The sequence below is a fragment of the Aythya fuligula genome, chromosome 9 (genome assembly GCF_009819795.1).
Source record: "Aythya fuligula isolate bAytFul2 chromosome 9, bAytFul2.pri, whole genome shotgun sequence".
Classification (NCBI taxonomy): Eukaryota; Metazoa; Chordata; class Aves; order Anseriformes; family Anatidae; genus Aythya; species Aythya fuligula.
The window spans coordinates 16,396,067-16,419,472 of NC_045567.1; the positions used below are offsets into that span (position 1 = coordinate 16,396,067).

A 23,406-nucleotide genomic window follows, 5' to 3' on the forward strand; every position below is an offset into this window, starting at 1 on the left:
TTCAGTAGGCTTCCTGGCCTTTGTAACTTGATGCCTCCTGCAGATTTAAAAAGGTTATCAATTTATGTAACAAGTAGAAGATTAAATGCAGGGAGTTCTGTTGAATTTTGGGCACATCGTCTGTCCACCTTTTCAGTTGCATCCTTGTAGTCTGACAGTGAACCACCTGTAACTGCTCTTCAGAGTGAGCTCTTCAGATTGAGCTCTTCAAGCATTTTGGGCTTCTCTTCTTGATGTGTCGGTTAAACCATGTTTCTGTAGCTGTTTGTACAAATGTTCTGGGATAGCATCAGGAACCGTGATAAAGCTGAGAAATACGATGTTTTCCTGGCAGAAAAAAAATAGAATGTTTCAAAATGATCTTCACGCCCTTCAGGTGAAGTGGAAGTGACTTGCTAGTAAACAGGCAGCAAACTAGTGATGGAGCTGGAAGTAAAATCCAGGTTCTCAGACTTCCTATCTCATACCTTTTCCTCTAAGAAGGATTCTCTCTTTAGAGAGCATACCTTTCCAATTACAAATTCTGAGCTTTTATATTCATTTTTAATACAAATATGGATCTGGCCTTTGAATTTTAATATTGAGAACTTTAAACCAGTATTCCGGAGACAGCCTTCTTTCATCTTTTTTTGTTTTTGAGCTAAATGAGATCTTCACCTTTAAAATAGAGTCCCAAACTGACTGTGATCTTGTTTTGCAGCTGGAATTATCTCTCTTCTGGATGAAGAAGAGCCACAGCTCAAGGTAACCTTGATTATGTCTGGGAACAAATAATGGCAAATGCATTGTGCTGAGAGCTTTATGTGCCAATCAGAAGTGATTGGATCTCAGTAACTGTAACAGTTGGACAGCAACAAATCATATCCAGCCTGAAAGCTGAAAGAAAAGGCTTAAATAACGTGGTAACAGATGGCAGACTTCCTTCTTCTGAACATGGAGCAAACTGGAGCTTTGCCGAAGCTCCCAGTTCTCTGATGGTAATGGAAATTGGTTACTCACACGCGTGCCAGAGGCTGCGTTCTGACTGTGTAAAATTCACAGCTGAATAATATCAAATTTGTAGCACAGTTGGAGATGTGTAAAACAATAATCACATCTGGTTTTCTCTTGAAAGAAAACCACGGTGGTAGCAGAAGGGAACAGCAATCAGAGCTCTGCTATCCACAGTGTATGAATCCATAGGACAACACTGAACACCCAGAGTGGTGATGTACTGATTTTAGAAGGGGGAGATCCATCTTACAATATTGGCAATCCCCTGAATATTTCACTTGGAAACAGTTATAGGTGGCGGTAGGTCTGAATAAGCCCTGCTTTTTCTCCGAGCTGATTGCAGGTGGGCTGATTCTAGTCTGGACATCGTTCAGCTGCCAAAGCGCAGTGTCCAAATTAACGGTGATGGCTGGTGTAGACCACAGCCAGAGTTCTGTGTGCTGTGCTGAAGTTGCCACAAATGCTTTGAAAACTTTATATTTTTAGGAATTTCAGCTGTCAGTCATTTTTAGCCAATTTGTCATCACAAAGAGACCATGGGAAGGGGCATCAGGGCTCTCTGCCTTAGAGCAGCCCTTTGCAAAGGAGTTACAAAGATGAGTGAATGTTTACAAAGATCTTTTCAAATAGAATGTGATATTTAAGTGGGTCAGTTCTTATCATATTAGTCTTAGTTCACATATCATTTTTATCAAGGTAAGGTAATAAATGCATTTTTTTTAACGTAATATGACTTTTTTTTTTCCATGTAGGAGTTTGCTCTTCACAAGCTGAATGCTGTTGTCAATGACTTCTGGGCAGAAATCTCCGAGTCAGTGGACAAAATGTAAGAGTAAACGCTCACTACTGCAGGGTGTGCTGTTTTAAAACAATATGAGATATAAATGGATGGAGTTTTCCTTGCTTGATACTGGCGAATATAGAATTTAGCCTCATACATCCAGGAAAGCCCTAATTGAAGTGGATGTGGGCTTGGTGCTGTGGTCCCAAAGATGAAAGTTCAGTCAAGTTGTTATGTGGCCTTAAGAGGACTGTGCAGAGAGTTGATGCTCTTCCCTCTCTTCTTTTCAGTGAAGTTCTCTATGAAGATGAGGGCTTCCGGAGCCGGCAGTTTGCTGCTTTAGTTGCTTCCAAAGTGTTTTACCACCTGGGAGCTTTTGAGGAATCGCTGAACTATGCCCTGGGAGCAGGTGACCTCTTCAACGTCAATGACAACTCGGAATATGTGGAGACGATCATTGGTAAGCAACTGCTTCTGTAAAAGAAAAGCTCTTGTGTTGCCAAAACTTCTGCAATTTAGAGATTTCACTTCTTTAGCTGCTTTTCTCCATGTTCCTCTTCCTCTTATATTCATTCAAACTAATGCTGCAGCTACATTTATCCATTTTATTTTTGCGTTGTTTCCCATCTGCTTTGGGATTTTTTTATAGTACTCATTTGGGAGTTCTGGCAATCTTTTCCTATTCTTAGCTGTTATCTCACTGCAAGTTCTTCACCCCAAAATTGCTTTGCTTGTGTGTTTTCCCTTCTCTCATTTGTGTTCTGATGTCGTTGTTAATGTCAGCATAACCTTGGAAGTAATCAGCTAATAAAACTAGCTGCACACCTGAGGGGTACAATTTTATTGCTCCCCCCTTAAACAAAATAGCAGGTCATGCATAAGGTAAAAGTTGTTTTTTTTTAAAGTATTGACCACTTGTATCAGTTGCCCTTGAGAGGTTTTGATGGACAAGGGCTGGCTTTCAGTCTCCCCAGCTAATGCTTAAAATGGATCTGGGAAGCCTCCTACTGCTGTTTGTGCATTTATTTAAAATATCCTGCTGTTTGAACAAAGAACATGTCCTTGGCTCCATTTTAAAAATAACTTATTGGTTTCAGTGCTAAAATGAGAGTTTCTTAGGAGAGGTAAGCATCTTCCACTAACATTTGTGTCTTTGATTGCACAAATAGCTCTTGTGCCTCATCTTCATGCAGTTTCCTATACATTGTGTTTTGCTGGTTGAATGCGTGTACGCACACGCCTTTCAGATAAAAAGACCAGCGTGGTGAGCACCAGGTTACCTAGTTTAGAATAAATTCATATGCTGGCTAGGATTGAATTTTAGGTAGACCCCCCACTGGTCTCTGTTTTCCAACCTATGTGAAAATTGCAAACATCTCAGAAGCTGACATCTGTTCCCCTACATTTTTTTAATGTCTTTTCAGCAAAATGTATCGACCACTATACCAAGCAGTGTGTGGAGAACGCGGAGCTGCCGGAAGGGGAGAAGAAACCTGTCGATGAAAGGCTAGAAGGGATAGTGAACAAAATGTTCCAGCGATGCTTGGATGACCACAAGTACAAGCAGGCAATTGGCATTGCACTCGAGACGCGCAGGCTGGACATCTTTGAGAAAACAATCCTTGAATCGGTACGTGCAAGAGACAGGATGTGCATACATGCAGCTAGGCTTTTCCAGGCATGGATCCAGAAGCGAAGTGCAAGATCTGTGTTGCTTTGGAACTTGAACTGTTTTGTGTGGGCAAGATAAGAGATGAAAGCTGGGGGAAGAGTTTATGCAGTTTTTGTGAAGGGGAGTGAGTTGGGGCAGGGGGTTCACTTCAACATGTTCATGAAAGACAAAGCTGCTCAAGACTATCATTAATCAATTATAAAGAGACCACTGGCTTAAAAAAACTGCTGAGCTGCAAGCTGCTGGGGGAAAATTCCCAGAAAGCCTGGATGTTTGCTTTAGGTATTACCTGTCAGCTACTAGCAGAGATGATACTGGGCTAAGCAGAATGTAGGTCTGGCCAAACGTAAGAAGAACTTGTATTTTGTTGTGCCTGTCATCTGCTGTGATTCAGTAGAAGGGATCTTTAGGGATAGGTAAGTGATTTATGTATGGCAGGTTAATAATAATAATTAAAAAAAAACAGCATGATAATAAATAATATCCAGTTGCTGGGTGAGGTGCTCTAATTCTTAGAAAATGGCCATGTGCAAACTTAGTCCACCCTGGCTGCAGGGCAGTACAGTCTGTTTAACGTGTCTCGTTGAGGGTTTAAGATAAATCGTTTTACCAAGACATAGCATTAAGAGAAGCATGCCTGTAGTCATTTGCAGTAATTCTGTGAGTATGTCTCATCTTGTTGTGCTGCAGTGCCTCAGTCGTATGCCAGAACAAGTAAATCCTTTAAACTAAGAAGTGGTATAATTTAGAGCTTTCCAGTATTCTTGGATGTCTCCTATTTCTGTATTTGGGAGTGATAATCATCAGGCATCTGTCTTGCTTTCCTTGTTCCCTTTACTGTGCTATGCATTTACTAACTTCATTGCCTATTACAAATCACTCATTTCAAACTGCTTTTCTGAAGTCTAGTATGAAATCTGTTTCTCAGTCTCTAGCAAGAAACAGGTGTGTTGGAGATATTTTCTTGATTCACAGTTTGGTTTGTTGACATTTTATGTTAATGCAGTGAATTTCATTAGGAAAGCAAACAGGAAAGCTGAAGGGGGGAAATAAGTATCAAACTTTTAAATTAATCTTTTGCATATTTTAGGTCTAAATTAAAGACTCAATTTAACTGCTGAATTGTATATTTGTCCCATACATTTTCTGGTAGTATTTTTTTCTTTACATTGCAATATACCAGTATATAAGCTTTTCTAAAGATGGGTCTTCTGCAGAGATTTTTCTGAAAAGGGAAAGTGTGAAGTTTTGTGTGTGTGTCTTCTCTGCTTTTTAAAATGGAAAGAAGGTAGCTTTATCTCAATCTCTAAATCCTTTCTTGTCAATCCAAACCTAAACTTCATATCTCTGACTTTTGTTTCAGAATGATGTTCCTGGGATGCTAGCCTACAGCTTGAAGCTCTGCATGTCTCTGATGCAAAATAAACAGTTCCGTAATAAAGTCTTGAGAGTTCTAGTTAAAATCTACATGAATCTAGAGAAACCAGACTTCATCAACGTGTGCCAGGTAAACTTCTCAGAGTGCTGTTTAAAGATCACTCAGCAGTTGTTGTTCTTGTAGATGTCAATTCAAATACATCTGTGATCTGTTGTTTTTTGTTTGTTTTGTTTTTTTCAATTAAATGAAATACTTTTTCCTGGTTGAGTAATTAAAGTGTATGTACTAACGAAATCAACATGAAAGAAGCGATGGAAATACTGTACACTTGATCAATTAATAGTGAAACGTTCAAAGGCAGTTTGGAGACACAGATGGCTGATTATTTTAAGCTTCTGTAGGGAGGATCAGATAGCAGCTTCACAGTTTGGAATTTTATTTATTCCTCCAAAAAACAACTGTTTTTTTTTTTTTTTATAAGCTGTTGTCTGAATGTATTCAAACAACCAGATACCAAATTACTCAGATTCTCAAGCATTTGACAATATTGGGATGCGATGTACACATGACTTAGGAGTGTTACTCCTGTTGCATTTTAGCTGAGACAACCGTACAAAATGACTGATACTTTAATGTGCTTTGGAAATTTGTGTTTAGTAGGATAACATGGTCAGTTTCCAAAGATAAAGCTGAATAAATAGAAAAGCTTGAATGGTGCGTCTTGAATTTGTAACGCTTGGTCTTGCTTTTAAACTGACCTGTGAAAACTCTTTGAAGATTCTTATCTCCTATGAGAGAGAGGGAATGGTTCTTTCTCTGAAGTGGTGTTCCATGGAAGCAGCAGATCAGGCAATAGGGAAAAGGGATTGTGGCCTCACATTGTGTTTCTTTTTCATTCTGAAGTAGATGATGTCTTCTGATTTTTCTTTTCTGTTTCCCTTCCTTTCCCTCAGTGCCTGATATTCCTGGATGACCCACAGGCTGTAAGCGACATCCTGGAAAAACTGGTGAAGGAAGATAACCTCCTCATGGCCTACCAAATTTGCTTTGATCTGTATGAAAGTGCTAGCCAGCAGTTCTTGTCCTCTGTGATCCAGAATCTCCGCACTGTCGGAACTCCCATTGCCTCTGTGCCTGGATCCACCAACACTGGCACTGTCCCTGGATCAGAGAAAGACAGGTGGGGGCATTGGCTTGAGGAAAGGCAGAATTGTTCAGTTACAGTCCTGCTCTGGTGGAGCCTCCTGTTCTGTGTATGGCTCTCCATTCCAAGCAGTTGAGTTATTCCATTTAAGTTAGGGAAATAAACATAAAATCGAATGTTACCGGAATCCACTCTTTGAGAAAGTGCATTTCCTGTGCAGTTGATGCAAGCATGGTGCACTTGTGTGGCTCGAGTAGCTCAGCTAATGAGCAGTAATGAATTAAGCTATAGTGCGAGTTGCTCTGGAGTGCTCTGATGTTGTATGGTCTTCGTAGAAGTTGGTAGGGCTAAGAAAGTAGTGGGTGTGAGCAAAAAGTTGTGGGTTTTGCTTCAGATTGTAGCTGTTCTCATGCCTGCTTCTGTGAAGAGTTCATAGATGATATTGTAGTATTGCTCCAGAGCTGTCATGGCTGTGTGCAGCCTGACCCCTGCACTATCTTTGACAATGTGTGATGGAAAATGCTGCCTAGATCAAGGCTGGCTAAGTGCGAGAGCTTATGTAGTTGTGAGGAGCTCATTCAAAAAGCTTATAAATCAGCAATATGGATATAGCAAGCATTATTTCACTAGAGAAGAAGAGAGAATAAAAGCCAAGGCACAAAGTAATTGATAAATCCCTCTTTGAAGCATTAGGACAAGATGCTAACAGCAGCTTAACAACTTTTCTTTCCATTTCAATGCTCTAGTGTTTATCTTAATAGTGATGAGCTCAAGGCTTTTGGGTGAGGACATAATTACCCATGCTGCCTGGTTGTTGACCCTGTTTTCTCACTTGTCTCTGCCTGTTCCTTCCATACCAGCATCTCTTTTTTTGCCTCTCTGGATGGAGTTGGAGGGTGGGGATTTCCAGGCCCTTGTCTTCAAGTCTCCTGGCAACTGAACTGAGTTTGCTTCTCAGCAATGACCTCCAGAAAGACAGCCCTTGTATTGTCAAAGTCCTGTTATTTTCAGCTGTCATCTCCAAATCCTGGACTACTGTTTCAGAATAGTGTTTAGCCATAATTACAGTACTTGGCTAGCTCTGAGTGATGAACTGGGTTGCATTTCTATTCTTTTTCAGTGATGCTATGGAAGCAGAAGAGAAACCAGGAAGCAGCTGTGCAGGGAAGTCTGCAGAAGTTGTGAGTGTCGTTTCCAAAAATGTGCCTTGCTTAATAGTTCTTATGTGTTAGAACCTGCAGTTGTTGGATTGGTTCACCTAATGAAAAGTAATTTCACTTCTGTTTTGCTGGGAGTCAAGGTGACAATCTCTGAGGACAAAGTAACTGACAATATAAAAGTCCAACAGTTGAGATACTGAAAACTGGAGGAATTAAGTAATTTCAGCAGGTAGTGCTGAGCCCAGAAAAGGGGAGAAAAAAAACGAAGGAGCTGGGTTATGTCTTTGCTTTTTTTTTTTTTTTTTTTTTTTTTTTTTGAAATAACTAACTGCTAGAAGAAAGAGCCTGAAATTTGACGGATGGTGGCTGTCTTCCTCAGTGGAATCCTTTTGTTCAGATTCTTTTCCCAAGTACTGAAGAAAGCAAGTTCACTTCTGACATGCACGTGCAATTGCATTTCACCATTTTATGCATAGCTAACGCAATTCTGATCCTGAGAAAAGGAAATGCTACCTGAGAAGGAAATAAAACCCAAGACAAGCTGTTTTTTCACCTTCCCAAGTCGCATTTTTGCAAACTAGACTTGGGAATCTTTGAGAGATTCTTGCAGATCAGTTAAAAAGGATAATGTTTTACTCAAGGGCAAACTGAATTGTTTTCTTGAAGTTATATTCTGTGAGGAAAACAAAAGGGGTGAATTTTCTTGCCTCATCGAGGAACCTGTAAACAGTGCTTTTGTGTAGTAAAGGTGTCTTGAATCAGTTTCTGCTGAGTTGGCATTGCTGACTGTGCTGAGGGATAAGCACATAAAAATGATCTTTGGGGCCAGAAACATTCTTGAGCTTAATCTTCCACAATACAGAATACCAACTACAAAGAAATAATTGAGAGGATTAGTTTAAGGGCTGAACTACTTATGTTTGGCTGATCTCTGACCACTAAAGTAATGCCAGAGAGCAGCAATGTACTTTACATCCTTCTCAAAAGGTACTTCAGCTGGGACTTAAGTTGTGGAAACTGTTCCACAGTGGGGAAGGGGGAGTCTTTCTTGAAGGGCTCTGGAAGATGAGTGTGTTAGAGAATCCTAGAATGAATTCTACTAGCTGCTGTTCTAAATAAAGTCCTTGGGCTTGGGCAACAATGTCCCTTGGGTCCCTAAACCTGTGAGATTTTGGAATGCGGTGATGGGAACGTATCAGAGTGGCTTTTCATGAACTGTGTTTTCTCAGAGCTTTAATTAGGTTCTCACTTTTTTTTTCTCTTTGCTTATATGTAAAGAACCCAGAGCCTAAGGACCAGATCTCAAAAATGATTAAAATTCTAAGTGGGGAAATGGCCATTGAGTTACATCTGCAGTTTTTAATACGAAACAACAATACGGACCTCATGATCCTCAAAAACACAAAGGTAAGAGGCTTTGTAAATTGGTTGTCTTGGATTCATCTGATTCATCTTGGGTTTGTAAAGTAACAGCAATGTGGTCAATATAGCATCTTATTGTCTTAGCATGACCTCCCTCCGTTTTGAGGACACAAATCTGTGTTTTTGTCATAATACATTAACGTTTATAACTTGAACCTGTGACCCTGGGTAGTGCTAGTAAACTGAGTAACTGATTTTGTTTTGGAATGTGTTGTTCAAGGATGGGCAAATAAGTTACAGGTAAATCAAACTCCTTCTGTTAAGCTGAAAGATTATTAGAAACTACAGGAAGTGTTTTTTTTTTTTTTTTTTTTTTTTATATGTGAAATGAAATGAGATGCATGTCATTGGCAAAAATGGTAGGGGATGATTGTCAGTGGGCTCATCTGTTTCAGGAGGTACTTTAAGCATATCGGAAAAACATTTCCATCTGCTTGTTAAGTGCTTTGGAGTCATCCTGTGTAGCGGCTGAGGGATGGCTTGAAAAAGTCAGCAGCGTGCACTGCAATGCTTGGTTTGGAAAACCAGAAGTGGGATTCTTCTGTTAAGCTGTAATTGAAGCAATCGTGCCTCTGACAGAAACTCAGAGAGAGGATAGATTTGCACTGGAAAGATGGGTTGAGGATATATTAGAGTGTATTAACAATCTATTAACTCTGATTAAAGGGAAATTGCTGGTTAAATTGAGTCTAATTACAACCCATTTTTCTAGTGTACTGGCAAGCTTGTTAAGTGACCTGGGGCATGTCTTTGGCTGGCTGTGATACTGTTTGTTTTTATTTTTTCAGGATGCAGTGCGGAATTCCGTGTGTCACACAGCAACGGTTATAGCAAACTCCTTTATGCACTGTGGTACAACCAGCGACCAGTTCCTTAGGTAAATCCATGGCCAGGAAGCCCCGGTATTATTTAGAAGTGTATGAACAACATTGTTGCCCTACTTAGCCTGATAGTTTTAATGAGTGGCTGCAGAACTCTGGGCTTAGAATATGAAAAGGTCTGAAAGCTAAGTTGAGGATAGAAAGAAGAAACTGGAATTGTTTACTTTTCTCTGTCCTCACAAGTAGGCTTTATTGGGACGGTAACCACACGAGCAGGTTGGAGTGTTTGGAATTTCTGTTCTCCTTGTTTACTAGTTGGAGAGTTTCTGCGATGGTGATGTATCTTCTCTGGTAGAGACTGACACTGGCTCTTGATGAATGACTCTGGGAAGGGAAATGTCAGGAGTGACCTTCCCAGGAAATTGAGGAAAACACCAGAAACTCTGCTCAGGTTTCTCCCACAAAGCTAATGGGCTGCATATTGACTGACTGTTCTCCGTCCTTCACTGAGATCACTGCTATGTAGGAGCTTGACTCCTGCCAGCCAAACAGCAGTAGTGATGAAGGGGAGAGAGGTACAAAGTGTAATTACAGTTAGCCTTGCCTTCTGGAACTGTTTTCTGGTGTGAAAGCAATCTTTAATGCTGTGAAACATTGCTTGCAGAGTGAGGAGTGGGCTGTGTGTAAAATTATCTAACCTGTATCTTTTTTTCTTACAGAGACAATTTGGAGTGGCTGGCCAGGGCCACTAATTGGGCTAAGTTTACTGCTACTGCCAGCTTGGGTGTTATACACAAGGTAAAGTTGCATTCATTCCCTTCTGTTCAGTAGGAGAGATTTATTTCTCAACGCAGAGAACATTGAAGGGGGGATTCTGAATGTTGCCTGTACTTCAGTTAACCTAGTCTGTTATGAGGCACAGCCATATCATAGCTTGTGTCTTTGACCTGAAGAAAAGCTCTGCTTTATCAAATCCAACATGGTGAATATCTCATCTAGTTCAAAGTGTATTTTGCTGATGGTGAGAAGGGGATTGGGTAACATGGCTTAAGGAGAGAGCCTTCAACTGCAGTCAGAACTCAGTAGCTTATGAATGAGTGTTGTGATCAACTTAATGGATGTACCCAGTTAAGCCTTTTCCCTGATGGACAAAACATCTCTCAGGGATACTGAGCGGGAAGAGTCTCTTGCTGAATAGATTTAAATACCTTTAATCTGATAGATTGCACGTGTCTTGTGTTGAATGCTTTGGGATAGAGGAGTTAGCTGAGGAGTTAGGCTAGGCTGACGAAAGCTGGATGGCTTTCTTGGTACTGCAGCATTAGAGCAGATGTCTTTTTTCCTAAACTTTGTTCATAGATCTTCTCTTCCTTTGCCAATTGCAGGGAATCAGTAATTTCTAGCTATTAAAATTGCAGGTGTATATTAGGTGTATTTTCTGGCCTTGTGACAGGACCAGAATTCTCACTGCTAGTAAGTTTTGGAAAGTTTCAATGGTGAACTAAGAAATTGCTTTCTTCAAATTCATTCAAGGAGAGGGTATATTTAGGGCTTTTTTGAAATAGCAAGAAGTCTTTTTAATGGTTTTGTGTGTCTTGATCCTTGCTGAGGTTCTCTAGTGAGTGAATCAGTGTAGCTTCTGGCCAAATTTGTCCTTGATTTAGATCAGTGATCAAGTGATTGATGCATACTCCTGTTCTGGGTTGGATAAAATCTCAGTACTGAAGTATTCTTTGCTAATCATACAGCACTGAAAGGCTAACTTTTTGTGAAGAAAGTAAAGCAATGGCTATGACAAGTTTTCTCCTGACTTATTTAAATATTGTTTAAATGTTATTGCAAAGTGTTTGCATCCACTGTTTTTTCACCTTTCGATTCTCCCTGTTTTCCCTTTCTGCTGGACTCTGGACATGCAGGGTCATGAGAAAGAAGCACTTCAGCTAATGGCAACGTACCTACCCAAGGACACTTCGCCGGGATCAGCCTACCAGGAGGGCGGAGGCCTCTATGCCTTGGGTCTCATTCATGCTAACCATGGTGGTGACATCATTGACTATTTGCTGAACCAGCTGAAGAATGCCAGTAATGATGTACGTACTGGGTTTGGTAATAAACCTTGATTTTTTGGGGAATGTCCAGAAGGGTGCTAGCCGGTTTAGAAGTAACTAAGTCTGTGACTTCCTATGGGTTTTAGCAACCTTTTGCTAACAATTTAAGTAAGGTTTTTAGGAAGTTTTTATGTTAATGACAGTGAATCTAGCTTCATTTTCTTACTACTTAATTATCTTATTTGTTCTGCTAGTAGACCTCCAGTGCTAAAGTACCATTACTGTTTATGGCTTAGCTGTCAAAGGAATAAGCCACAAAATGCTTCTGCCTCCCTGTAGGTTTGAATGCATTTTACACAAAAAACGTGCTTTCCTTCCCCACTTAACGTTTATAGACCACTACAAAAAGCCTCCTTTAAAGTTTAAATCAATTAGTATTTCTCCCAGCATGTTCCTTTATTTTCTTTTGGGAATTTCAGACTGTATCTTTGAAAATACTGTGAATGGATCCCACTCATCTTATTGCGAGTGTAGTACTTTTCCGATATCCAGTTAGAACAAGAGGGGAGGTCCAATTTAAGTGGGTACTGATTTACCTTTCTATTTAAATGCTATTACTGGGCAGCAATTTTTATGTATGGTACAGCTTTGTGGTACTACATAAGTCACGCAGTGGGGGGAAAGAGCTTAAAGGTATTAAAGTCTCACGTGCTATGTGGAAAGCTTCTGACACTCGTTATGGGCTTTGAACTGCTGCTTTTAATCTAGCTTCTTTCCTTCTAATCAGTTACTGCCTTAAAAGGTAAAAGAGGCTTTTCTGACAGGTCAGGAGATCATAATGGGTGGTTTGGGGTTAAAAGTTTGCAGGTTTATATTGCTAGAAAGACATCTGCTTCAACTGAAGCCATGTTGTTACTGTTTTATGATGACTCAACTTGCATATGCTTCTCTCTAGATTGTCCGACATGGTGGCAGCTTGGGTTTAGGTCTTGCTGCCATGGGGACGGCACGTCAAGATGTGTACGATTTGCTGAAAACAAATCTATACCAGGATGATGCAGTGACAGGTAAATGTTCAGCTTTCAAAGCAGATAACCATCTGAGGCCTTATCAGGCATCTGTTTTTTTTCTAAGTCTTCTGTTAGCAACATAGATCAATTTTCTGGGTTGCCTTAGCTGTGTTTTATTAGCTAACCTTTTCCTGATCAGCATGGTTCTTTAGTTATGTGGTAGTAATAGTCAGAGGTCCTGTCAGGACTGGTCTTTGGCACTGTTCCAATTGTTAGTAAGATATGGTAGGTCTTTAGACAGTCTCTTATTTTGCTCTATTCTTAACTTTGTCATATGTTTTTTATTCAGTGTAGTTGATCTCCAGAGCCATGTGCCCTTTTTTTGACTGAGAAGCTTCTGAAGGGCTACTGCTGCATAGCTTGGGGTTTGCAGGAAAATTATCTGAGCAGCTGTTGGCCTACGAAGATAAATTGGAACTTGGAGGGGGAGGGCACTAACTCGTGGCTGGTGGGTTATCTTTACAAGCACAGTTGTCTGTGAATACTGGGGTTGCTGAGTATGGTGATGTTGAAGTGACCTGTTGGCCTCTATCCCGTGTAATATTTACAGCTTTTAGGAGCTGAGTTTGCTGGATTTTGTTTTTCTGTGCTGTGCAGGTGAAGCAGCTGGCCTGGCACTGGGACTGGTTATGCTGGGATCTAAAAATGCTCAGGCAATTGAGGACATGGTCGGCTACGCACAGGAAACCCAGCATGAAAAGATTTTGCGAGGCCTTGCTGTTGGAATTGCTCTGGTGATGTATGGGAGAATGGAGGAGGCAGATGCTCTCATTGAGAGTCTCTGCAGAGATAAGGTGAGTTTAGCTGTGTCTTAATCCCAGGTCCTTTTGTTATACAGGTGATCCGCTGTTCTTTTCTGAAAATTCAAGCTGTGGTGGGTTGGCTATTTCATCCCAGGGAGGTTCTTACATAGAATTAAAGTGGGTGTGTTACACACATTGCTTTCTCCTGATCAAAAATACAGGAACAATGGTGCTTAGTCTTAATATTTCCTTTGTGTGATACCCAGCCTCTGTAACAGAACACCAAAGAGCAGAACAGGATGTAATGGTTAAAAACAGACGAGGCTGACTGTGGATGGTTCGCTCATGAGGATCTAATAGTGTTCAAAAGCAAATAATGAATATGAAGCAGAGTAACACATCTACCTGATGCTCTTTGGCATCTGTGTCATAGCAACTTTCTGGCCCACTGAAATAGGTAGATGACATATCCTGCTTTGGGAATTGTTCTGTTATTCATCCATAATAAACAATAAAGCACAGAGGCTGCCTGCTTGCAGCTTACAAGCCCAAGAGAGGAACAGATTTGTATTTGGAATTACTGAGTCTGATAGGATGTATGTTAAATATTGACACTTTCTCTTCCAGGATCCGATTCTCCGTCGTTCTGGCATGTACACAGTTGCTATGGCATACTGTGGCTCAGGGAACAACAAGGCTATCAGACGCCTGCTGCATGTGGCTGTAAGTACTGGGGTCTTAGGAACACATAGTAAGACATCAGTGGTGAGAGAGTAAGCACATTGCTTTGGCAGGCTTTGCGTCTGCAGTGTTAATGTTCTGGTCCAAATCAGAGAAAGTAAAGTAATGAAAGCTTTCTTTAATACTGGGAGTAGAAATAGTAGGTTCTTCTTCTGGTATTAGAATAAGTAGACATACAGGTAGAGAATCTGGTATCACAAAAAGGAATCTATTAAAAAAAATAAAACTTGATTCTCAGGTAATTGGTAATGAGTTTGCAGTGAATGGTCTGCATAATGACGGGCTGGAGGAAAAAAAACAACTTAAGCCTTAAAAGATGGGGTCTGCCTCCTCTTTGATAAGCTTCCAGCCACAGTATGTGAACCAAAGCAAAGCTGTTTTAGCTAAGGTTTACCATGATTGTTACCTTCCTTTCTGTATACATCTGTCTTCCTGATTGACCTGTGTGCCTGACAACTCATCCAAAATGTTGCAGAGTCCTCAAGTGTTATAACTATATTCTGAATATCCTGTTTTCCACCTTGTAGGTAAGTGATGTGAACGATGATGTGAGGCGTGCAGCTGTTGAGTCGCTTGGTTTCATTTTATTCAGGTACAGTATCTTTTTTGGTCACTTCCGCAGCTTTTGATTTGGTGCCTGTTCTTTTCAGGAAATGTGTACGCTATTGCTGGCATTGAATAACTCAATTGCTAGCTGAGTGAAGGTTAAAAAATATCAAAAAATTGAGAATTAAAACTGGGTCCAAAATAGGAGCCTTCTCAAATGTTCAGTAGATGCTTAATGAGCCTTTTAGCAGGTTTCCGGACTTCCAACTTCATCTAACTCTAGTCAAACAATTAAGATGACAAACAGAATGAAAAATTAATATTTGCAAGATTGAGAGTTGATTAAAAATTAAATATACAGTGCTTGTGCCAGGCATCCTAAAAGCTGTGCTGATCAGACAAACATGCCTACCTAATTGCTAAAATGTTCCTGGAGATTGTGACTTGGTAAAACTAACATGAAGAAGGATGTTGAAATAGCCTGCATTTTTTGCTGTTGTTTTTTAAACATCCCCTGTTAAACCCTGACAGGTTACTGGGCTTACATTGTGGTAATGGCAGCCCCACTGCAAACTGATTTTGATGTTTGCTTTGATTGTCTAAAGTAAAAATCTGTCAGTGCACTGGTATTTTTGTAGTAGTGCTCTACGGTTCCCTAGGTAAGAAGTTGTGTGGGTATTTTTGTATGTGTATCTGGGAGAAAGGGGAGGTTGCTTTGGGTTTTTGATCAGATTGGGGGAATTGGAAAGCTCCCCAAGTACTAAACCCTGTCTTTATCTGCTAATACAGGAATTTGCATAGGCTGAGCATTGAGCCAGGCAGTAGCCTTTGAGTATGTCTGAGAGGTGGTAGTGCATACTGGGGTCCAGGGCTGTAATTTTCAATGGATATTTTCTAAAATCTTTGTGTTCTTTGGGTTAGTAGCAGTACATAAATTCTTCTGAAAAAAGCAAGATAGTAACAGGTGCTTAAAGATGGTTTGGGAAAAACCAGGTTACTGATGTCACCAGCCAATTTGTCATTAACCAAGTTGTTTCTCATGTAGAAATTACTCCATTCTGTTTTATCTGAAAGCTGAAATTTAATGTATTTTACAAGCAGAATTAATTCTTTTTGTGGTCAGCAGGCGTCTCTCAAGAGCTTCTGCTTGGTTTCATGAGCCCAGATCATTCCTCTGTGTCTCTCCTGAAGCCAAAGGGTCTGTTAAACTGACTTCTGCATCTGTGTACAGAAGGAAAATTCCACACAGGCCTTCCATAGTTTCAGGAATCTTTTTCTTCCAAACAGGTTGTGACAAAGCACTTTTGATCTCTGAATCAATACCATTTTTCTTTTCAACAAATGCAAGACATAACTGGACATGTATAGCTTCCTACCAAAATAAGAAGCTGTCTGGGCTTTGAGCTTCACCATTTACCAAGTAGTGGCATTTTGTTGGAGCACTAAGTGCCTGTCTGATTCTTCAGGTTTTCTCTTTAAATGAATGAGGAAAGCAGGGCCTTAGGTAGTTAAAATCTAGCCAGGTACGTGGAAATCTGAAACCTCATCTTACCCCTGTCCTGTTCTGTTTGCACATACAGCATTATGCTATGTCTACATAAGTTGCCCTAAGGTATGAATTTTACAAGATAGTTCTGGGCCTGTTCTCTTCCCGGTCAGCAATGAGGAAATACATGGCAGTAACTTTTGACTCTTAAAGCTGCTCTGCAGTGATTCAGATCTTATCCTGCCTCTTTTCTTCCTGTTATGGAGGGGTACAGTCCAAAACCTTCTTGCATAACAGGGAGAAATATTTCCTTGTAAATTCAATTCCAGTGTCCACATTGGTTGATAGAAAAGGTCTAAAACTTTGGTCTAAAGTAGTAAAGGTCTAAAACTAAAAGTTGGATGAGTGCTCGCCTGGAAGTGTGAATGTCTGCAGACATGGTGCTCTAGGAGCAACGCAGTAGCAACCATGAGAGAACACATTATGTTCATATAGCACAAAGCTAGCTTCTTTTTTCTGTTCTTGGGCTCCCTAAAGCTTTCCAGGGGTTCATGTATATAGAATTAAAGCTTACTTGACAGCAGTCTTGCTTTACTTGTTCTTGACTACTCAGAAGCAGTCACAGATCTGTAGACTGGGCATCAAAACCAAAGCTCTAGGACTTGGTGTACCTTTTTTGTCTTTGGTTAGTGCCATACAAAAAACAGGCAATGGATATATATCTTGTGACTGAGCATTTTCATGCCACTATATTAAATTATCAGAAAATGCTCTTGTGCAAGACACTTGGTTTAAAACTGTCTCCTCCTTTCTTCTTCCTTACAGTTTGTAAGACCGTCAAAATAATATTGCATAAAAACCTGAGACTTAACTTCTTCTCTTTTTCAAAAATGACTGCCTCTTAGAGGAGACACACTTAACTAAAATATTATTTTTAAATGGTATGGAGACATGGAAAAAGCTTGCAGTATTTGGGGATGACAGTGCAGATGACAGGGCTGTACAAAATTATGTGGTGAAATAGCAAGAAGAGAAGTGATGTAATGACTTGGATAGTGTAATGTGTCTTTGTTCTCCCAGCTCTGCCACTTGTGCCAGTAGATTGTTGTGATCGTAGACTACAAATTTTACTTTATTACTGATGCTTATACATTAATCCTTCTTCCTATGAAAGTGGTTTATAAAATATTTAGCATGGCTGCTGAAAAACAACATTAAATATGCTTGTAATTTCTGGTCAGCCTTTTTTTTTTATTATTATGATGAGATAGAAAATGCTGGTGTTTTACTTTATAAAAATGGATTTTTTTAATCTTAATTTTTACTACTTTAGATCATGAAATGATGTTTATTTCAGATTGAGATGTGATTGATCTATGCAGTCAGCTTTATTTTTAAATTGTTACGCGTTAGGGCAATGAAGCAGTGTTTCTAAATACCTACAGGCTATAGATGAAATGAGGAGCTAGAGGCTCTGCGGATAAAATAGAACTGATTAGGTAGAAGGCTTCAATGTGGACAGTGCTTGAAAGCATGAAGTGAAAAGGTTTAATTGCTCTGATAGCAGATGTTAAGCCCAAGAGAATAAGAAATACAGAGAAGCAGGACCTTACTGCTGCTCTGAGTATTACAACAAAGCTCCCTGAGGCACAGGGGTTGTGGGATGCTACTGCCATAGCGCAGCCTTTTTAATTCCTCTTTGGGAAAAAGCTAAAGGCACGAGAGGGAATAATGCAGCCTCTTGCAAGTCCCAAAAGGAAGGTGTAGTACCAGCCACTGGGTGTTGGCTGCCCAAACGTGGAGCACTGCATGTGGTTTACCTTCAGTTCATCGGTGTAGGATGAAGCAAGCAAAACAGAAATGTTTCCTGCTTTTGTGTTCGTTGGGTTTATGTGGTCTTTGATATTTTAAAAAATGCATTTGTTTTAAAGCAAATGCAGATCAGATGCTTGTATTTTGTTCAAATAAGACTTGTAGAATCTGTCTTGTTCAACTACTGCAGTGTACCTTTACCCAGCTCTTGGGACCTGAATATGAGCCGAACAGTCAGTCTAACTTGTGAACTTCTTCAGTGCATTAATTGTGAAGAAGAGGCATGTAGTGTAACATATCCACTTGTCAATTCTTGTGTAGAAAAGATTTAAAGGTTTTTGTTTACCCTCCAACCCATTTTATTGTCGTCATCCTCACTCTTGGTGGAGGAGAATAAGGAGCCCCTTTCAATGACAGGTTAAAAGTAGCAGAAATCTTTTTTGTAATTAGAGGAAGCTGTGGACTTTCACTGAAGTCTTTCTGGATTTGAAAATGTCTCCTTTATCTGCAGATCTGAAACTTGAAAGAAAGCTGTGTAGGACATAATGTCTTGGTCTTCACTTACCAAACCGTAGTGCTCTGGAGAAATTCCTTATTTCTGGAAAAATTAATCTAACTTCTAAGGAAAATTGTAGGTGTACAATCAGATTGCACAAATACTTTGTTTCAAATAGTATAGAAAGAGATCTTGCATTAACACTTTACCTGCTATTTTATCATTGTTCTAGACTATTTGTATGCATGAGATTTTATTGACTTGAGAAACCAGTGCTCAGAGCCTTGTACCACTTGAGTTCTTTTGAAAATCTCAGTGAGTGTTTTAACTTTCCACTGTAAACTGGAATGCCTGTGCAGATAAGTAAATTAATGATTGGCTTAAGCCTGAGGTAGTTCTTTCAGTTTTGCTTATATCCTACTCAAAACTCAAAAATATTCCTTCAGGAAGTCATTCTCTCCTTATGGCCTAAAAATACTACCCACGTTGCCTATAGTAAGCTTACTGAAGGTTTTCAGATTACAAAATTCTTAAATTTCCTTTAAAACTACTGTTCAAGCGAAGTTTCAGATTAAGTCATCAAAAATGCTGAGATGCTTTGAGCCATTAGGTTAAGTTGATTAATGTTATTTTTCTATGGCAAAGTCTTCCTGTTGGATTTTATTAGGGAATATTGATGTGCATCTAACAGAATAAAAGGCTCATCTGTTGTGCAGAGTTTAATGAATTTGCAAATGAAATGCATTGCTGTCGCCTGTCCAGAGCATTTGTAAAGAGGATCCTTTGGAGAACAAAAAGCTTGTTAGTTTTAAGAGAATTATGTTGTTTTTCAGGGCTTGGAAAGGGCTTGAATACCTGGGTGCTTGGACTCTTATATGTAGCTAGAGAAATTATGTTTGACATGAATTATTAAAAGTAATAATTATAATAAAAAAGGACATTTCAGCAAGCAGTCTTTCCTATTTTTTTCACTAGCTTCCCATTTAAAAGAAATAAACAAAACTGCTTCTTCTGTTCTGCAGGGCAAAAGGCTCTCTTTGCAGCTGGAGAAAACAGTTCCTCACAGGAACTGACACTGACATTAAGCACCATGATGCCAAATGCCAAAGCAAAAATATGGAAATCAATTCTCTACTGACTGTTGTTTTTGCCGTGTTGATGGTTACCTAAAGAGCCAAAGGGGAAGCGAAACAACAGAGTGCTTCTTAGCAACAGTACATGAGCATCTTTATGAATCTGGTGAAGGAACTCTAATGCTTCATGGTGGTATTAAGTATGTCCTGAGAACTGGACAGAACTCTGGGACTCCTGGTTCTAGCTTTTAATGCACAAAGCCAGAAAAACTCTGGCGAGCAGCCTCTGTTTTTGGGCTCTGTTGTCCCAGGTTGCTCAGTATGCCCTTTCCAGGCTTATTGTGCTTGCACTACTGTACCTTTTAAGGCTGATGTTACGTAGGACAGCCTACAAAAAGATGAAGGGAACAATGCTTTTGCTTTCTCAAAGCAGCTTGCAGTGCTGTGGATTTTTCCACAAGAAATCAGTGTAGGAAAATGTTATCTGTGAAGAAATCAGTGTGCCTCTTGTCTTGTTAGTGAGCAGCATTATAGTATTAGTGACCAGCTTTATGGTACCAGTCTGTTTTCTCAGTGCCTTGACTTCTGTTTAACACTGGGTTATTTTTTTTTAACTGAATTTTGATGCATTAGTATGGCCAGATGTAATGCAGTTGGGAGTAGTTTTGCACATGGAGAAGACGAGATGAGGGGTGAATGATTTTTTTTCTGGCTGCCTGAAAGTTTTCTGACAGAATCTTAACTGAAGGCTTGTATCTTGCAGAACCATGGATGGTGGGGACTGGTTTCCTAAAATGTGTTTTATATCCCCATAGTTGAGATTAGTTGAAATAGGCTTAAAGGTTGGTTTTGCTTGTTTGTTTTTGTGGTGTGTAGTTTTTTACAATATTCCCTTTACTTGAATTTGAAGGCACTTATCCTGTTAGCCTTCAAATTCTGTCATTTTTCTCTTAGTAAGACTGTTGAGGTGGATAGGTCCATGTCTGTGCTTTAATTTTTGTTTAATTAGATAGCCAATGTTCTGACTGCCTATCTCCTAATGTATTTTAAATAATTGACAGAAAAACAGCAGCAACAAAATACTTGACCATTGTTCCTCTAAAATTTCTTCTCAGAGTGGTTGCATGTTACAGAACAGCTTTAACTTTTTTCTTTGTTCTCTAGTTTTTTAAAAGGGAGTGAAATGTACTGGATTACAGGTTTCTGTAATAATGAAGAAAACTCAACTAAGTACTCTGTGAGTTATTTCCTGTAGTATGTAGGGGGCATAGAGCTGGTCAGGTGGCTGGCTTGGCATGAGCTAAATTCTGAAAGAACTGAGAACATTTCACTCCAGAGAAAAGAATGTTGAGTTTTCTGACCAAGTCTTTTTTTGGTAAAAACGGGGAGTGCATGAGCCCTAAAGGTCTTGTGTTCTGCTAACAAGTGACTGCAAATCTTTTATCGATTAGAACTTACAGTGCTATCTTTATGTAGGAATCTCAAAGCTATAAAAATACTCTCTTTTCAGAACCAGCATCTAAAAATACATATTTGTGCAAATGAGTGTAACAAGATGATGGTAGTGAATGTAGTCTTTATCCCATCTCACTCATCTGTTCTGTATGAACACATTGTCCTTAGTTACAGTATAACTAATTTGTGCTTCCTTACAGTAGCTTGCAGTGACCCTTTTAATTTTTCACCATGTCTTGCTAACGAAGGCAATGTCTTTGTTCATACTTGTTCTTGTAGATACAGTTTCCAAAACAAGAACTCTTCTGTACATTGTGTTGTCTTTTTATTTCATAGTTCTCCATCTTCATCTTTCTTCTCCCTCTGTCTGTATACTTTACAGGCTTGTTGCCTGAATTCTCAGCTTGTTTGTTTTGTAAAAGAGAAATTGCTTGTGCATTAACATTTAGCATGTTAAATTGAATGTGTATGTTCTCTAGCTGATATGTTTCTGTGCACAGAGAATTTTATTTTATTTTTTGGTAGGAAGGCTAGACGTTTGGTTAGTCACTGGTCCCTTTGAGGTTTATGTCTCAATTTAGCTATTGCTGCTGACTAAATTCAGTAACTGGAACCTGGTGACCTTCTATTTCTGGTTATTAAAATTGAGAAACGTGTGTGCTGGCTTGACATAGCACATTTTTGCTGGGTGAGACCTTTTCAGGGTTTTTTGTTCCTTGGAGTCCAACCGTAAGTTATAAAGAGTCTTTGGTATCGTTCTCTAGGGAATGCTTGAAGCAAATTACTTCTGCTGTTGTTGCTCGCTGGAGATTGATGGTTGTACAAGAACAGGGTCACCCAGAAGATGACTAAGCTACCTCTTGCCCTTTCCAGATGCTGGTAGCCATCTGTGGTGTTTCTGCTGGAAAGATCGAAATTGTTGCTGACGGTGGGATTGTTAATCCAGTGGTTTTCTTCCCAGGTTTAAGATATCCCTCCCGTTGTTCTTGTAATAACACACTAAATAGTGTTTGTTTTTTGAGCTCAATAGTACATTTGCTGGGAAGAAGGGAGGACAGCTGCAAGATTTCAACAAGCAATCCTCACAGTTCTTCCTCCCCACTGTTTCTGCCAACTTCTGAAGAGATGGAGATTTTTTTGAGAAACTGGGTGGACTGGGAGCTGTTGCCACTGAGATCAGCAGATGGGGGCAGTGTGTCTTTCTGAAAGGCAGGGTTTCCTTCTCACCTATCTGGCCTTCCCCTTCTTCCTATTCAAGTGTGGTGATCTTAGCCCAAGAAGCTGTCTTTATTATCAGAAATGAGGGATTTTAAATTGGAGGTTTATCTTCATTCTGAAAGTAGATGATTACTGCTTACTGTATGAAAGTTTTTTGTTCAATCTGCAAAGATTTATTAAGAAGCAGGAGGGTTTTCAAAGATGACTGCATCTTGCTCTCTGGCTGCTGGGAAATAACCCCTCAAGTACTGTGCCCATTAGACACTTTTTTTTCTTCCTTATGAAGGCTGGTTCCTGCTTTTCAAATAATGCATGTAATCTTTTTTTTGGTGTTTGATCACAATGTCTATAGACATGATTGCACTTCTACCTGGTACCAGTACTCCTGCTTTAGTGTAAGTGGGATACGGATGTGTAAAGATTTCAGCTAAATGCCTGGAAGTTTGGGGGTTGTGGTGTTTGTTTGTTTGTTTGTTTTTATTACTACTCTGTCTCCCTTAAGAGCTTTTAAGTAATCTAGGTAATCTACTAATTTAGTAATCTACTAATTTAAGTAATTAAAGGCTTTTGATCCTCAAATATTTTTAGATATAGGCATCTGCCACAGCTATAACAAAACAGCAATTCTGGCTTTTAACTACAGGATCCTGTTGAACAGATTTTGATTACTCAAAGGGTATAAGAGCAGTTAAGAGCTTATCCTAACTTTCAGTGGCTAGTGACTATTTCCAAAAAGGGTAGGAAGGAGCAAAATTACTGTAAGTACCACAAAAGTATTTTTAATACTTTCTCCTGGAACACGCTGGTATTTGTTACATCAGGCTCTGTTTCGAACTTGCATATGTTTTAAATTAAATATATATAAATAAATTTTGGAAGGACATGTTATCTTTAGTACTTTCTGTTCTGTGGATAAAAAACCTAAGCTTTTTGCTGTACATAATTTAAGCGTGTAACTAAAGAGCTCTGAAAGCATTAAAAATGAAAACAAAGCTTGGGTTGAAAATTCTGCTGTAAATGGAAACTACAGGGGAAAAAATGGTGACCTGGCTGCTTACTGTCAGAACTCCAGTACTTTGGGGAAATCTGATTTCCCTTCCCAGAGGGGATATGGCCTGGGACTGTTAGAAGCTCCTGACTTCATAGAGATAATCTTAGCTTGTCTGGATTGTGAAAAGCAATTCTTTCTATGAATTTTGTGTTCTCACGGAAGATTAGATTTACCAGTGTTGTGGTTAAGAGAGTACAGGATGGGACCCGTGATCTTACAGCATTAATTAGTCCAATGAAATGCTTCTGAGCTAAGCTGAGCGGTTAATGTATACAGGCCTAGATACTGCCCTTATC

The 23,406-nt window shown here is 39.6% G+C and overlaps 1 protein-coding gene across 1 annotated transcript in view; it reads left to right on the plus strand.

Moving 5' to 3' along the window:
* PSMD1 (proteasome 26S subunit, non-ATPase 1) overlaps positions 1-23,406 on the plus strand; it is a 71,229-nt gene that overhangs the window by 1,392 nt on the left and 46,431 nt on the right. The window contains exons 2-16 of the mRNA XM_032193076.1: positions 701-744; positions 1,746-1,819; positions 2,065-2,234; positions 3,199-3,404; positions 4,810-4,953; positions 5,778-6,004; positions 7,089-7,149; positions 8,407-8,535; positions 9,339-9,427; positions 10,091-10,169; positions 11,288-11,461; positions 12,375-12,486; positions 13,087-13,283; positions 13,860-13,955; positions 14,501-14,565. Coding sequence (XP_032048967.1) covers positions 701-744; positions 1,746-1,819; positions 2,065-2,234; positions 3,199-3,404; positions 4,810-4,953; positions 5,778-6,004; positions 7,089-7,149; positions 8,407-8,535; positions 9,339-9,427; positions 10,091-10,169; positions 11,288-11,461; positions 12,375-12,486; positions 13,087-13,283; positions 13,860-13,955; positions 14,501-14,565 — 1,867 coding nt within the window. The remainder of the gene's footprint in view (positions 1-700; positions 745-1,745; positions 1,820-2,064; positions 2,235-3,198; positions 3,405-4,809; positions 4,954-5,777; positions 6,005-7,088; positions 7,150-8,406; positions 8,536-9,338; positions 9,428-10,090; positions 10,170-11,287; positions 11,462-12,374; positions 12,487-13,086; positions 13,284-13,859; positions 13,956-14,500; positions 14,566-23,406) is intronic.